The 14,656-nt window shown below is 33.9% G+C and overlaps 1 protein-coding gene across 1 annotated transcript; it reads left to right on the top strand.

Annotated features, from left to right (window-relative positions):
* The first annotated feature begins 9,122 nt into the window (after positions 1-9,122).
* Positions 9,123-13,629, top strand: LOC130168083 (extracellular calcium-sensing receptor-like). The gene is made up of 11 exons (XM_056374669.1): positions 9,123-9,319; positions 9,610-9,851; positions 9,983-10,074; positions 10,486-10,665; positions 10,781-10,969; positions 11,085-11,579; positions 11,800-12,009; positions 12,127-12,250; positions 12,391-12,584; positions 12,771-13,052; positions 13,154-13,629. The coding sequence occupies exons 1-11, from the start codon at positions 9,123-9,125 to the stop codon at positions 13,574-13,576; spliced, it is 2,628 nt and encodes an 875-aa protein (XP_056230644.1). The 3' UTR covers positions 13,577-13,629.
* The last annotated feature ends 1,027 nt before the right edge of the window (positions 13,630-14,656 follow it).

The following is a 14,656-nucleotide window of genomic DNA, read 5'->3' as shown; positions in this document are numbered from 1 at the left end:
TGCCATAAAACGTCAAAAAATCATCATATTATATTAAGGCATTAAATGTCATAAAAACGTCATAGTATGGCAAGGCATCAAATGAAATAGTATTGTAAGGCATAAAAAGGCCAAAAAACATCATATTATTGTATGGCATAAAAATATCAAAAAACGTCATAGTATATTATGTCATGAAAATATCAAAAAACGTCATAGTATAGTATGCCATAAAACGTCAAAAAATCATCATATTATATTAAGGCATTAAATGTCATAAAAACGTCATAGTATGGCAAGGCATCAAATGAAATAGTATTGTAAGGCATAAAAAGGCCAAAAAACATCATATTATTGTATGGCATAAAAATGCCAAAAAACGTCATAGTATAGTATGTCATAAAAATATCAAAAAACATCATAGTATAGTATGACATAAAACGTCAAAAAAACATCATATTATATTAAGGCATTAAATGTCATAAAAACGTCATAGTATGGCAAGGCATCAAATGAAATAGTATTGTAAGGCATAAAAAGGCCAAAAAACATCATATTATTGTATGGCATAAAAATATCAAAAAACGTCATAGTATATTATGTCATGAAAATATCAAAAAATGTCATAGTATAGTATGGCATAAAACGTCAAAAAAACATCATATTGTATTAAGGCATTAAATGTCATAAAAACGTCATAGTATGGCAAGGCATCAAATGAAATAGTATTGTAAGGCATAAAAAGGCCAAAAAACATCATATTATTGTATGGCATAAAAATGCCAAAAAACGTCATAGTATAGTATGTCATAAAAATATCAAAAAACGTCATAGTATAGTATGCCATGAAACCACAAAAAAACATCATATTATATTAAGGCATTAAATGTCATAAAAACGTCATAGTATGGTAGAGAATAAGATTACATAGGATAGGAGGGCACAATAATGCCAAAAAACGTCATAGTATATTATGTCATAAAAATATCAAAAAACGTCATAGTATAGTATGACATAAAACATCAAAAAAACATCATATTATATTAAGGCATTAAATGTCATAAAAACGTCATAGTATGGCAAGGCATCAAATGAAATAGTATTGTAAGGCATAAAAATGCCAAAAAACGTCATAGTATAGTATGTCATAAAAATATAAAAAAAAACATCATAGTATAGTATGACATAAAACGTCAAAAAAACATCATATTATATTAAGGCATTAAATGTCATAAAAACGTCATAGTATGGCAAGGCATCAAATGAAATAGTATTGTAAGGCATAAAAAGGCCAAAAAACATCATAGTATGTTAGAGAATAAGACAATATAGGATATCAAGGCACAATAATGCAAAAAAACATCATATTATATTAAGGCATTAAATGTCATAAAAACGTCATAGTATGGTAGAGAATAAGATTACATAGTATAGGAGGGCATAAAAATGTCAAAAAACCTTCATATTATAGTATGCCATAAAATGTCAAAAAACCTTATATTCTATTATGGCATAAAAGGTCATAAAAACATCATAGTATGGTAGAGAATAAGATTACATAGGAAATGGAGGCATAATAATGCCAAAAAACGTCATAGTATATTATGTCATAAAAATATCAAAAAACGTCATAGTATAGTATGGCATAAAACGTCAAAAAAACATCATATTGTATTAAGGCATTAAATGTCATAAAAGAGTCATAGTATGGTAGAGAATAAGATTATATAGGATAGGGAGTCATAATAATGCCAAAAAACGCCATAGTATATTATGTCATGAAAATATCAAAAAACGTCATAGTATAGTATGAAATAAAAGTTAAAAAAAAACATCACATTGGGGCATTGTGTGGCGTAGTGGTCTAAGCAGACGCCCCATGTGTAGAGGCTGAAGTCCTCGCTGCAGTCGTCCCCGGTTCGAGTCCCGCATCGGACGACCCTTTACTGCATGTCAATCCCCCTCTTTCTGCCTCCCCATTTCCTGTCTCTCTACTGTACTATCAAATAAAGGCATAAAAAAGCCCCCCCCCCAAAAAAAAATATAAAAAAAACATCATATTATATAAGGTCATAAAAACATCACAGTATGTTAGAGAATGAGACAATATAGCATATGTAGGCATAATAATGGCAAAAAACGTCATAGTATGTCATAAAAATATCAAAAAACGTCATAGTATAGTATGCCATAAAATGTCAAAAAAACATCATATTATATTAAGGAATAAAAGTTCATAAAAACGTCATAGTATTGTAGAGAATAAGATTACATAGGATAGGAGGGCATAAAAATGTAAAAAAAACCTTTATATTATAGTACAGCATAAAAATGTCAAAAAAACGTCATAGTATAGTAAGGCATAAAAAGGCCAAAAAATATCATATTATTGTATGGCATAAAAATATCAAAAAACGTCATAGTATTGTGTGCCATAAAAATATCAAAAAACGTCATAGTATTGTATGCCATGAAACGTCAAAAAAACATCATATTATATTAAGGAATAAAAGTTCATAAAAACGTCATAGTATTGTATGGCATAAAATGTCAAAAAACCTTATATTATATTATGGCATAAAAGGTCATAAAAACGTCATAGTATGGTAGAGAATAAGATTACATAGGATTTGGAGGCATAATAATACCAAAAAACTCCATAGTATATTATGTCATAAATATATCAAAAAACGTCATAGTATAGTATGGCATAAAACGTCAAAAAAACATCATATTATATTAAGGCATTAAATGTCATCAAAACGTCATAGTACGGCAGAGAATAAGATTACATAGGATAGGAGGGCATAAAAATGTCAAAAAACCTTTATATTATAGTATGTCATAAAAATATCAAAAAACATCATAGTATAGTATGACATAAAACGTCAAAAAAACATCATATTATATTAAGGCATTAAATGTCATCAAAACGTCATAGTATGGTAGAAAATAAAACGACATATGATAAGGAGGGCATAAAAATGTCAAAAAACCTTCATATTATAGTATGTCATAAAAATATTCAAAAAACGTCATAGTATAGTATGGCATGAAATGTCAAAAAACCTTATATTATATTATGGCATAAAAGGTCATAAAAACGTCATAGTATTGTAGAAAATAAAACCACATAGGATAACGAGGCATAATAATGCCAGAAAACGTCATAGTATAGTATGGCATAAAACGTCAAAAAAACATCATATTATATTAAGGCATTAAATGTCATAAAAACGTCATAGTATGGTAGAGAATAAGATTACATAGGATAGGAGGGCATAAAAATGCCAAAAAACGTCATAGTATAGTATGTCATAAAAATATCAAAAAACATCATAGTATAGTATGACATAAAACGTCAAAAAAACATCATATTATATTAAGGCATTAAATGTCATCAAAACGTCATAGTATGGCAAGACATCAAATGAAATAGTATTGTAAGGCATAAAAAGGCCAAAAAACATCATATTATTGTATGGCATAAAAATGTCAAAAAACGTCATAGTATAGAATGGAATAAAAGGTAAAAAAAACATCACATTGGGGCATTGTGTGGCATAGTGGTCTAAGCAGACGCCCCATGTGTAGAGGCTTAAGTCCTCGCTGCAGTCGGCCCCGGTTCGAGTCCCGCATCGGACGACCCTTTACTGCATGTCAATCCCCCTCTTTCTGCCTCCCCATTTCCTGTCTCTCTACTGTACTATCAAATAAAGGCATAAAAAAGCCCCCCCCCCCAAAAAAAAAACATCATATTATATAAGGTCATAAAAACATCACAGTATGTTAGAGAATAAGACAATATAGCATATCTAGGCATAATAATGGCAAAAAACGTCATAGTATAGTATGCCATAAAACCTCAAAAAAACATCATATTGTATTAAGACATTAAATGTCATAAAAACGTCATATTATGGTAGAGAATAAGATTACATAGGATAGGAGGGCATAAAAATGTCAAAAAAACGTCATAGTATAGTATGGCATACAATGTCAAAAAACCTTATATCATATTATGGCATAAAAGGTAATGAAAACATCATAGTATGGTAGAAAATAAAACGACATAGGATAACGAGTCATAATTATGCCAAAAAACGTCATAGTATAGTATGTCGTAAAAATATCAAAAAACGTCATAGTATGCCATAAAACATAAAAAAAAACATCATATTATATTAAGGCATTAAATGTCATAAAAACGTCATAGTATGGTAAAGCATCAAAGGAAATAGTATTTTAAGGCATAAAAATGCCAAAAAATGTCATATTATATTATGGCATAAAACGTAAACAAAACGTCATATTATATTAAGGCATAAAAGGTCATAAAAACGTGATAGTATGGTAAAGCATCAAATGATATAGTATTGTAAGGCATAATAACGCCAAAAAATGTCATAGTATAGTATGTCTTAAAAATATCAAAAAACGCCATAGTATAGAATGGCATAAAAAAAACTTCATATTATATTAAGGCATAAAAGGTCATAAAAACGTGATAGTATGGTAAAGCATCAAATGAAATAGGATAGGGAGGCATTATAATGCCAGAAAACGCCTTAGTATAGTATGTCATAAAAACATAAAAAAACATCATAGTATAGTATGGCATAAAATTGTCAAAAAAAAACTTTATAGTATATTAAGACATAAAAGGTCCTCAAAACGTCATAGTATAGTATGACATAAAATGTCAAAAAACGTCATAGTATGTTAAGGCATGAAAGGTCATAAAAACGTCATAGTATGGTAGAGAATAAAACCACATAGTATAGTATGGCATAAAAGTACCAAAAAAAAAAACATCATAGTATATTATGGCATAAAAATACCAAAAAACATCATAGTATAGTATGGGATAAAATGTCATAAAAACGTTATAGTATGGCAAGGCATCAAATTAAATAGTATTGTAAGGCATAAAAATGCCACAAAACCTTATGGTATATTATGGCATAAAAGGTCATAAAAACGTCATAGTATGGTAAAGCATCAAAGGAAATAGTATTTTCAGGCATAAAAATGCCAAAAAATATCATAGTATAGTATGGCATAAAACGCCCAAAAAACATCATATTATATTAAAGCATTAAAAGGTCATAAAAACGTCATAGTATGGCAAGGCATCAAATGATACAGTATTGTAAGGCAGAAAAAGGCCAAAAAACATAATAGTAATGTATGGTATAAAAATGTCAAAAAAACGTCATAGTATAGTATGGTATAAAATGTCAAAAAAAGGTAGGTAATTTTATGCCATAGTATACTATGACCTTTTTAGGCAATTTAATGACTTACTATTCTATGACTATTTTTTTTTATATTTTTTGACTTTAAATAATACAACCCTTGAATGCCTTGCTGTTTTTTTTACAATATTATGCCTTACTATACTATGATGTCTTTTGTTTCTGCCTTATGATGTTTTTTGAAGTACTTTTGTCCTATTATACTAAAAAAAGTTTTCCCCATTTTTATGCCTAACTATACTATGAAGCTTTTAGGTGTTTTCATTCTTACCATACTATGACCTTTTTAGACATTTTTATGCCTTACCATACTATGACCTTTTTATGCCTTATTATAATGTTACGTTTTTTGACAATATAATGTCTGACTATAGTATGACATTTTTGACATTTTTATGACTTTCTATACTATGGTGTTTTTTGACAATTTTTTGCCTTACTACACAATGACCTTTTTGCTGTTTTTTTTTTTTCAATATTTTTTTATTTTAAATAATATGACACTTTTATGCCTTACTAAACTGTGACGTATTTTGAAAATATAATGCATTACTGTACTATGACGTTTTTGTCTGTTTTTATGCCTTACTGTACTATGACGTTTTTTGCTGTTTTTATTATGATGCTTACTATGACCTTTTTAAAAGTTTTTTGCCTGACTGTTCTATTTCGTGTTATGCCATAGTTTACTATGACATTTTTAGACAATTTCTCTCCTTATTATACTATGACATTTTTAGACGTTTTTTCTTCTTACTAAACTACGACATATTTATGCCTCACTATAGTATGACATTTCATGCATTACAACAATTTGCCTTTTTAACATTGAGGCACAGCAGTACAGGGGTTGGAAATTTTGCCTCTCAGTGTGATGATTGTGACTATGACACAAGTACTTTTGTTTTACTATACCATCACGTTTGTTGACATTTGTATGCCTTTTTATAATGTGACGTTTTTTTAATGTTTATGCCGTACTATAGTATGATTTTTTTGAGAATATATACTTACTATTTTATGACAGGTATATGCCATAACATACTATGATGTTTCTATGCTTGACTATAATGTGACTTTTTGTTAAGTAGGCACAGCAGCACACTGGTTAGAACTGTTGCCTACCAGTGTAAAGTCATAGTTTCGATTCCTAGTTGGGACTCTTCTATGTGGTGTAGTAAGTCTTTCTTTGCATTACTACATAATTATATTATAAATAATTATTCTATTATGACATTTTTATGCCTTACTATACCATGATGTATTTTGACACTTTTTGTACTTCAAATAACATGATGTTTTTTCCAATTTATATGCCCTACTATACTATGACGTCTTTTGACGTTTTTATGCCTTACTGTACCATGATGTATTTAGATGTTATTTTCTTACTATACTATTACATTTTTATGACATACTATACTTCGATATTTTCATCCATTACTATAATGTAACTTTTTGTCAAGGTTTTATCAAGAAGCAGTACAGTGGTTAGAACTGTTTCCATCCACTGTGAAGATAATGGGTTCGATTCCTAGTTGTATATTTTCTGTGTGGAGTAGGAAGTCTTTCTTTGCATTACTACATAATGCCTTATTCTGCTATGACAATTTTATTCCTCATCTTATTGTGACGTTTTTATGCCTTACTATACTATAACTTTTTTAATGCCTTACCATATTATGACGTTTTATGCCTTAGTATACTATGATATTTTTTGACAATTTTAAGCCTTACTATACTATGATATTTGTTGACGTTTTCATGCCTCACTGTTTCTATGCCTTACTTTACTATCAAAAATAAAAGCTACATGTCATTTTCATTTTAATTTTTTGCCATTAAATCCTCACGCTTCATATAAAACCACACTCAATGCAATCATGTGACCTTACCACAAAGAAAAAGATTCCACTTCCATATTCACTGATGTCAAGGAATGATGGATTGCAGTTTGTTCATTGACGATAATTTGTCAGCAAAGGCTGAAATGTAATGCCAGCTTGGCAATTACTTTCTTGCTCTTTCATATTCATCATCTGACGGTTGGATAGAAGTAGTATGTTAATGATTTTTCCAAATCACATTTCATATCCAATTTCATTGCTAATGATTTGAGTCTGACTAACATTTGCATTTATAGGCTATTTATTAGCCTTTATCCCTCCTCTTATTTAAATAATCTTTTTTCACTTATGTTTGTTGTCTATATGGCAAATACTGGATCAGTCACAGTGGGACTTTACCAGAAATGATAAACTCCTTAGTTTTTTGAGTAACTACAAAATTCAGTTTGTTCCAAAGATTGAAATGCATACATGCTATTTTGTGGCCTGCAAACTGAGGCCTCATCATGAAAACAACAAACATGCACACAGCCTCTTTCTCCCCCCTCTGTGTCACCTTGCTATCAGTGTATAATGGGATGTAATTGCTCGTGAAATGAACAATGATGGAGATGAGGAATTGCACACCTGCGGCTCATCAGTACCTCCTCACATAACCCCCATGAATTATGTTTGATGTAAATTAGTCATCTGAGATGAGATTAACCTTTGTACTTTTGAACAAGGGTTGTCCCAGGCTAAACAAGCCTGCATTCCTTTTGACCCTATGATCAGCATTTTAAGAGAAAACAATTGTTTGCTCCTTAAAGACTAACTTATTCTGTATGCACTTTTATATGTAACGGAAACACATGAATTTTCGAAAAAACAACGCAAATGTTCCAAAAATATTGTATACCCTCGCATGCGGTGGTTTTTCAGGCTATTCAACAAAGCAATGCTTCACGAAAGTGAAATGGAAACTTTTTCCGTATTTAAGTCAAATGACCCCAGAAGCAGCTGGTCCTGCTGGTCAAATCTGTCACTAAAACATGGCAGTTTCCACGCGTTCTAAACGTCACCAAACGTTTTGTCATTGAACTCCACCCTGTGGTTTTCACAGCCCATAAATTTGAACTGTAACCAATTTGCCCAGTCACACCCCAGACTGTGGTACTCACACAGAAGGGCAGGGTAATTATAAATAAATTTATTCAGCTGAGGCCCTTTTTTCCTGGCATATGCTCTCCTTCACTTCCTTCCTTCACTGTTTCCAACAGAGAATACCAATTCCTCCATTCAACAGTTCTTTGTTTTCCAAAAGCCAAAATGCTCACTGGTGCAGGCAATCAATAATTACTCTCTCGGAAGTCAACACTAATCGTGGGGTGGGGGGGGTTTACTTTAGTGTTCCATAATCTCGTAATTCACTGTAGTACATTCTCTCCTTTCCTTCATAATATGAGTAATATGGCAGCAACATGTTAATTTTCTTTGAAAAACACTAAATGGTAGGGTATTCATAATGAACCCTTGCTGAAAAAAAACATGTGGTTAAGGTGCCAAGATGGGCCCTGGTATGAGAGGTGTGGTCACTCAGTCATATTATTATTGTTTCGCCCCTCACCTTTCAGAGAACTGATTGTGCAGCGTCATCCTGTTTACTATTATTTCACTATGGGCTAAACAGCTGTTATAAATATCCAGATCATCTATATTGTGCAGCGTTGGAGGGGGTATATCTTGTCAGTTGTCAGGGCAAGTTGTATCTGTAGTAATACACATTTTGTTATTAGAATTATTTTACAGGTAGAAAAATTTACTTTTCTCATATGACATTAAGAGTGATTTAATCAAATTTCATTTAATTGGAAAACTGTTATTCTAATATTGAATTTATTGCACCTTTTATTTATGTATGTTGTGCCAATGAAAGGTTATCTAACTGAGTATATTTTACATGTTTTAAGAGTCCAAAACTGCTGCATCCATGTCTTTGTTCTCCTGGTTATTTACACTGTGGCCCTGCTCAACCCCATCCCTTCTCCTTTTGGGGTTTATGGGCCGACAGTTAGGTCTCAGGGTGGGGTTGCAGGTGGTTCAGACAGTGACTTGTTCTCGGTTGGGTACATCGATCGACCAGGGTCTGTTCCAGGATGGAGATGTAGTTATTGGTGGGCTCTTCAGTCTTTATTACAAGCCTCCAGCTATAGACCACGACTTCACTCAGCTGCCGGACTACAAATCTTGCACTGGGTAAAACAACTGCATTATTTACTTTGAATACTATGTAATACATATTCATATGTTTGACAAACACAAGAAGCATTAATATCTGTATCTTATCAATTTCATATGAAGTTACGTATTGGTGGTTCTTTCATGTTCACATATACATCTTGTTAAAAAAATTTGTTCCAATTGTGTATTGCTGACGCTTATCAATTACCCATTGAATGTACAGATTATTACTCATCAGCAGCTTTATAATCACATCAACATTTTGACTGATATTTCCTCTCATTCCTTTTCACCTGTGGTGTCAGTTTGGAAAATCTTCCATTGCAGTACGTATATGCAATGGTGTTTGCACTGGAAGAAATCAATCATAGTACAACGCTGCTACCAGGTGTGAAGTTGGGCTACCACATTCATGATAGCTGTGCCATACCCCTTTGGGCTTTGCAGGCAACACTGTCACTGGTTGGAGGAGACAGCACCAGCTGTAATTCAGCAGCCCAGCTAGAATATTCTGCTGGGTATGGAGCTGAAGTCGGACAAAGAAGAGGTACTAAATCTAGCTTTTCTATTAATAAGAAATATACAATGATGTTCACACTGCAATGTTGTATTTGAAACATAACCAAGCAAGATTTTTATGTAAGAAATTTATTTCACTATATTTTATTATGTCATCAGGTGATCTGCCTGTTCCTTTGGTCATTGGCGGTGACTCATCTGTAACAGCCAAGATACTCTCCAGAATCCTGGGGCCACTCTCTGTGCCTTTAGTGAGTTTCATTAAACTCCCCAAATTTATTTGTGTTTATACTGAATATATGCTGGAAATTTTTAAATGAAAATAACATATAAAAACATTGATCAACATTGAAACGATGATTTTCAATGTTTTTTGGGGTTTTAACTTTGTGAAATAATGTATAGTTTAACATTTAACATTAACACATAACGTTTGTAGTTTTTTTTTTTTTTCTTCACTTTCTATTACTGGAAGTATAGGTTCCTTTCTGCTGTGAGAACACAGAAGACACGTTACGTATTTTGTGTCAACTGCAGCATGTTTGATGTAAACAGCTGAAAACAACTTTTTAGAGTAGAAAACATGAGCCCCTGTGTAAATCTCTTACAGCAATTTTTATGTGCATGACACTTCATAGTTTGTGTTTTTTTTTGTCTTTTAGATGAGCTATACAGCTAGCTGCCCTTGTCTAAGTGACAGGCGCCAATTTCCCAATTTCTTCAGAACCATGCCCAGTGATATTTATCAAGCCCGTGCAATTGCCCACCTTGCCGTAAACTTCAACTGGACCTGGATCGGAGCAGTTGTGGCAAACAATGATTATGGCCTAATGGCAATAAAGGTGTATCAATTTATTTTTATGTATGTTGTTTATGTATGAGAAATGTTAAGAAATCTGCATAAATTCAATGTTTAAATATTTCTTACTTTTCTAATCTTTTAACTGTAAATGTCAGATATTTCAGGAGGAGACTCAGGGGGCAGGGGTGTGTCTGGCATTTGTAGAAACTCTCCGAAGGGAAAACATCATGAGTGATGCCAGAAGAGCAGCACTCACAATTCAGGCATCGACTGCTCGAGTGATTCTGATCTTTACCTGGTATACAGATGTGAGGGAACTGTTTCTGCAACTAACCAAGATAAATGTGAGAAGCTGAAGTAAAACTTTATATTGAATTTGTAAATAATAACTGCTCTTATTTGAGGAAAACTAATACTTTTTCAAATGACCCTTTGAATGTGTCGTGTTACTATCATTAGGTGACTGACAGACAGTTTCTGGCCAGTGAGGCTTGGAGCACCAGTGGGGATCTTCTCCAAAATCCTTCTACTTCTAAAGTGGCAAGTGGTGTTCTTGGTGTGGCCATTAGAAGTTCAGCTATACCTGGATTTGAAAATTATCTCAGAAACCTGAACCCATTTCGTCGTCCTGATGAGAAATTCTTAAGAGAATTTTGGGAAAAAATGTTTTCTTGTAGTCCTGGGGCCACCCCTTTTTCTTCATACACCACTTCACCATCTTATGGAAGCAGGTTGCTTCAAAAGACTTCTCTGCCGCTCTGCAATGGCACAGAGTCCCTGGAGAGAGTGCAGAATCTCTTTACTGACACCTCCCAGCTAAGGGTGACGTATAATGTCTACCTCGCTGTTTATGCTGCAGCCCACGCCCTTCACAACCTTCTCTCATGCCCCGATAGTAACAGCCCTCCTGGAAACAACAGCTGCTCCTATCCAAAACATATCAAACCCATAGAGGTAAACACAATTATCTCAATTTCAGCACTTGCACAACATGTACTATAGACTTTCACATCCTGTGTTTGCCAATTTCGAAGGGTTGATATCTTAAAACTGTTGCATTCATCAAATTAAAAAAATGCACTAGTACTATCAATTTATTTTTATATTAACAATACTGGTGAAACTTTTATGTGTAGTAAAAATATTTACTATTTCAACCTATTGATGCTTTCAGGTACTGCAGTACTTGAACAACGTGAACTTCACCACACCCCAGGGTGAAATGTTTTACTTCCAAGGGGCTGACATTCCAGCAAAATACGACCTTGTCAACTGGCAGAACACTCCTAAAGGGCAACTCAAACTCGTTCTCGTTGGTCGCGTGGATGGGTTTGATCTGCACCTTAACGAATCAGCTATTCAGTGGAGCACAGGATCCAGTCGGGTGGTTAAACTAGTAGAATCTTGATTCAGGCCAATACCAAAATGTCCACTGAATTAAATATTTACTGTGATTCACAAGATATTATGTAATGAAAATCTGTTTTCATTTGTTGCGTAGGTTCCTGTTTCAGTGTGCAGTGAGAGCTGCCGCCCAGGTACCCGCATGGCAACCAAGAAAGGGGAACCTGTCTGCTGCTTTGACTGTATCCCATGTGCTGAAGGGGAGATTAGCAATAAAACTGGTGATGAAATTATGACATATGATTTTCCCATAAGCATTTTCCCAGTCAGCACCAATTCCAATCTTCCAATATGCAGCAACTGTGACTTTGTATAATGTTTTCAGCTCTTTTTCCCTCTTTTGTATTCCTTGCTCTCCCAGATTCCCCTCACTGTGAGCGTTGTCCATCTGAGTTCTGGTCCAATGCTGAACGAACTGCCTGCATCCCTCGACAGCTGGACTTCCTTTCCTTTAATGAAACCTTGGGCATTACCCTAACTACAGTCGCTGTGTCTGGTGCCACCGTGACAACAGCTGTGTTTGTGGTTTTTCTCTACTACCGTCAAACACCAATGGTAAGAACCCAGAATAATACAATTGAGACAACACTGTACATCTTCAATAAGTCCTTTCTGGTTTGTAGTTATTTTGATTAGTATATTTACTCTGGAAAAACAAGATTCTGCTTTACTGTATAATCAAAAAAATATTTGTTAAAAACTATTTTAATCAATCCATCTTTGTCCATTTCTCATTTTAAGGTGCGAGCCAACAACTCAGAACTGAGCTTTCTGCTTCTTCTGTCGCTGAAGCTCTGCTTCCTGTGCTCGCTGGTGTTCATCGGTCGTCCATCAGTCTGGGCTTGTCGGTTCCAGCAGGCCGCTTTTGGGATCAGCTTTGTACTTTGTGTTTCCTGCCTCAAAGTCAAAACCATAGTGGTTCTGGCAGCTTTTCGCTCAGCTCGGCCTGGTGGTGAGGCCTTGATGAAGTGGTTTGGTCCAGGCCAGCAAAGAGGAAGTGTCTGCCTTTTCACCTGTATACAGGTCAGAGTTGCAAATGCCATTTTTTAATAACAAAGATATTACACATTGTACCATTACACATACACATACCTGATTTTGTGCAATATTTGTTTTTCATAAAGGTTTTCATCTGTATTATTTGGCTATCGCTCAGCCCCCCAGTGCCTCAACCTGACTTCGAAATCCCAGGATTAAAGGTCACCCTGAAGTGTGCCATGGCTTCTGTGGTGGGCTTCTCTCTTGTTCTGGGCTACATTGGCCTTCTGGCCTGCACCAGCCTCCTCTTGGCCTTTCTTGCTCGGAAACTCCCAGACAACTTCAATGAGGCCAAACTGATCACCTTCAGCATGCTGATCTTCTGTGCTGTCTGGGTGGCTTTTGTTCCTGCTTATGTTAGTTCTCCAGGAAAATATGCAGTTGCTGTGGAGATTTTTGCAATTCTCGCATCTAGCTATGGTTTACTGTTCTGTATCTTTGCTCCAAAGTGTTTCATCATTCTTTTAAGGCCTGAGAAAAATACTAAGAAACACCTGATGGCCAGGTAGCAAAGAAAATTAACAATGCATGCTGTGACTTATAAAAATTAGAGTGATATTAATCAAACAGCCATCATAAATCATCTAATTTGTGATTATTTCCTTATCAATCTCAATATGCATACATTTATTTTATTTGTATAGTTCTTTGTCATCAATTAACAGTAATCTTTAATTTTTCAAATTTTTCTCATACGTATGTGACATAAGCCTACTGTATCCTAGAATATCAGAATGACAAATTTGTGTATTGCTGCACATTACTTGAAGATTCATCAATGTTTTTTTCACCATATAATGTCTGATATATTCACATAGTCAACTGAATAGTTTGTGGTATGTAGATAGATGAATATTTTTCAAACTAATTAAAATGAAAAACACTGGCCTATTTGACCTCAGTGTTTACTTATTTTACTAATGTAACAAACCCTTTACAGCATAGGAAAAACAACAACATTAATAAACATAAATAAAAGTTCCATGCTTGTGTTGTTGTTTTTCAAATTGATGCGACTGTTCTGTTTGCGTCACAGTTTGTAGCATGAACACCGATTTTGAGTTTTGAGAAAATCAAATTTCTGAGAGGAAGTCACATCAGATTACATTTAATTATTAAAAAAAAAGAACTTTGGGCAATGAGTCCCCTTACCATAATTACCATGTAAGTTGTTTGTCCCTACCCTCTGACATGACCCATAGGAGCATTTCCTGAACTAGTGCCCCTACAGCTGCAAGATAGCAGGAGATAAACTAAAAATAAAAGAATAAAATTCAGGGCCTGTGCTTACAATGTATGATTTTTGTTTTTCTTATGGGAGGGATATATTGTATCTTAGTTAAAGATGTATTTCTTTAACTGAATGTCATTTAATGATAACAATCCTTCATATTCATAAGGTTAAATTAAAGTTGCTGTAGGTTTTCATGACATAGGTGCGACAGGTATGCCAGCCTTACATGTTTGTCTTCCAAAAAACGGGCTACCTGTATGGTATTGTCCGTTCACTTCATAAGCTTTTGCATGTTTTGTTTATGTGTGTGCATTTGTGCTACATGTTCATCTCATTGTTGTTTGTCTCACCAAAA

This window comes from Seriola aureovittata, chromosome 4, assembly GCF_021018895.1.
Source record: "Seriola aureovittata isolate HTS-2021-v1 ecotype China chromosome 4, ASM2101889v1, whole genome shotgun sequence".
In the NCBI taxonomy this organism is placed as follows: Eukaryota; Metazoa; Chordata; class Actinopteri; order Carangiformes; family Carangidae; genus Seriola; species Seriola aureovittata.
This window is presented reverse-complemented; position numbering and strand designations above follow the sequence as displayed.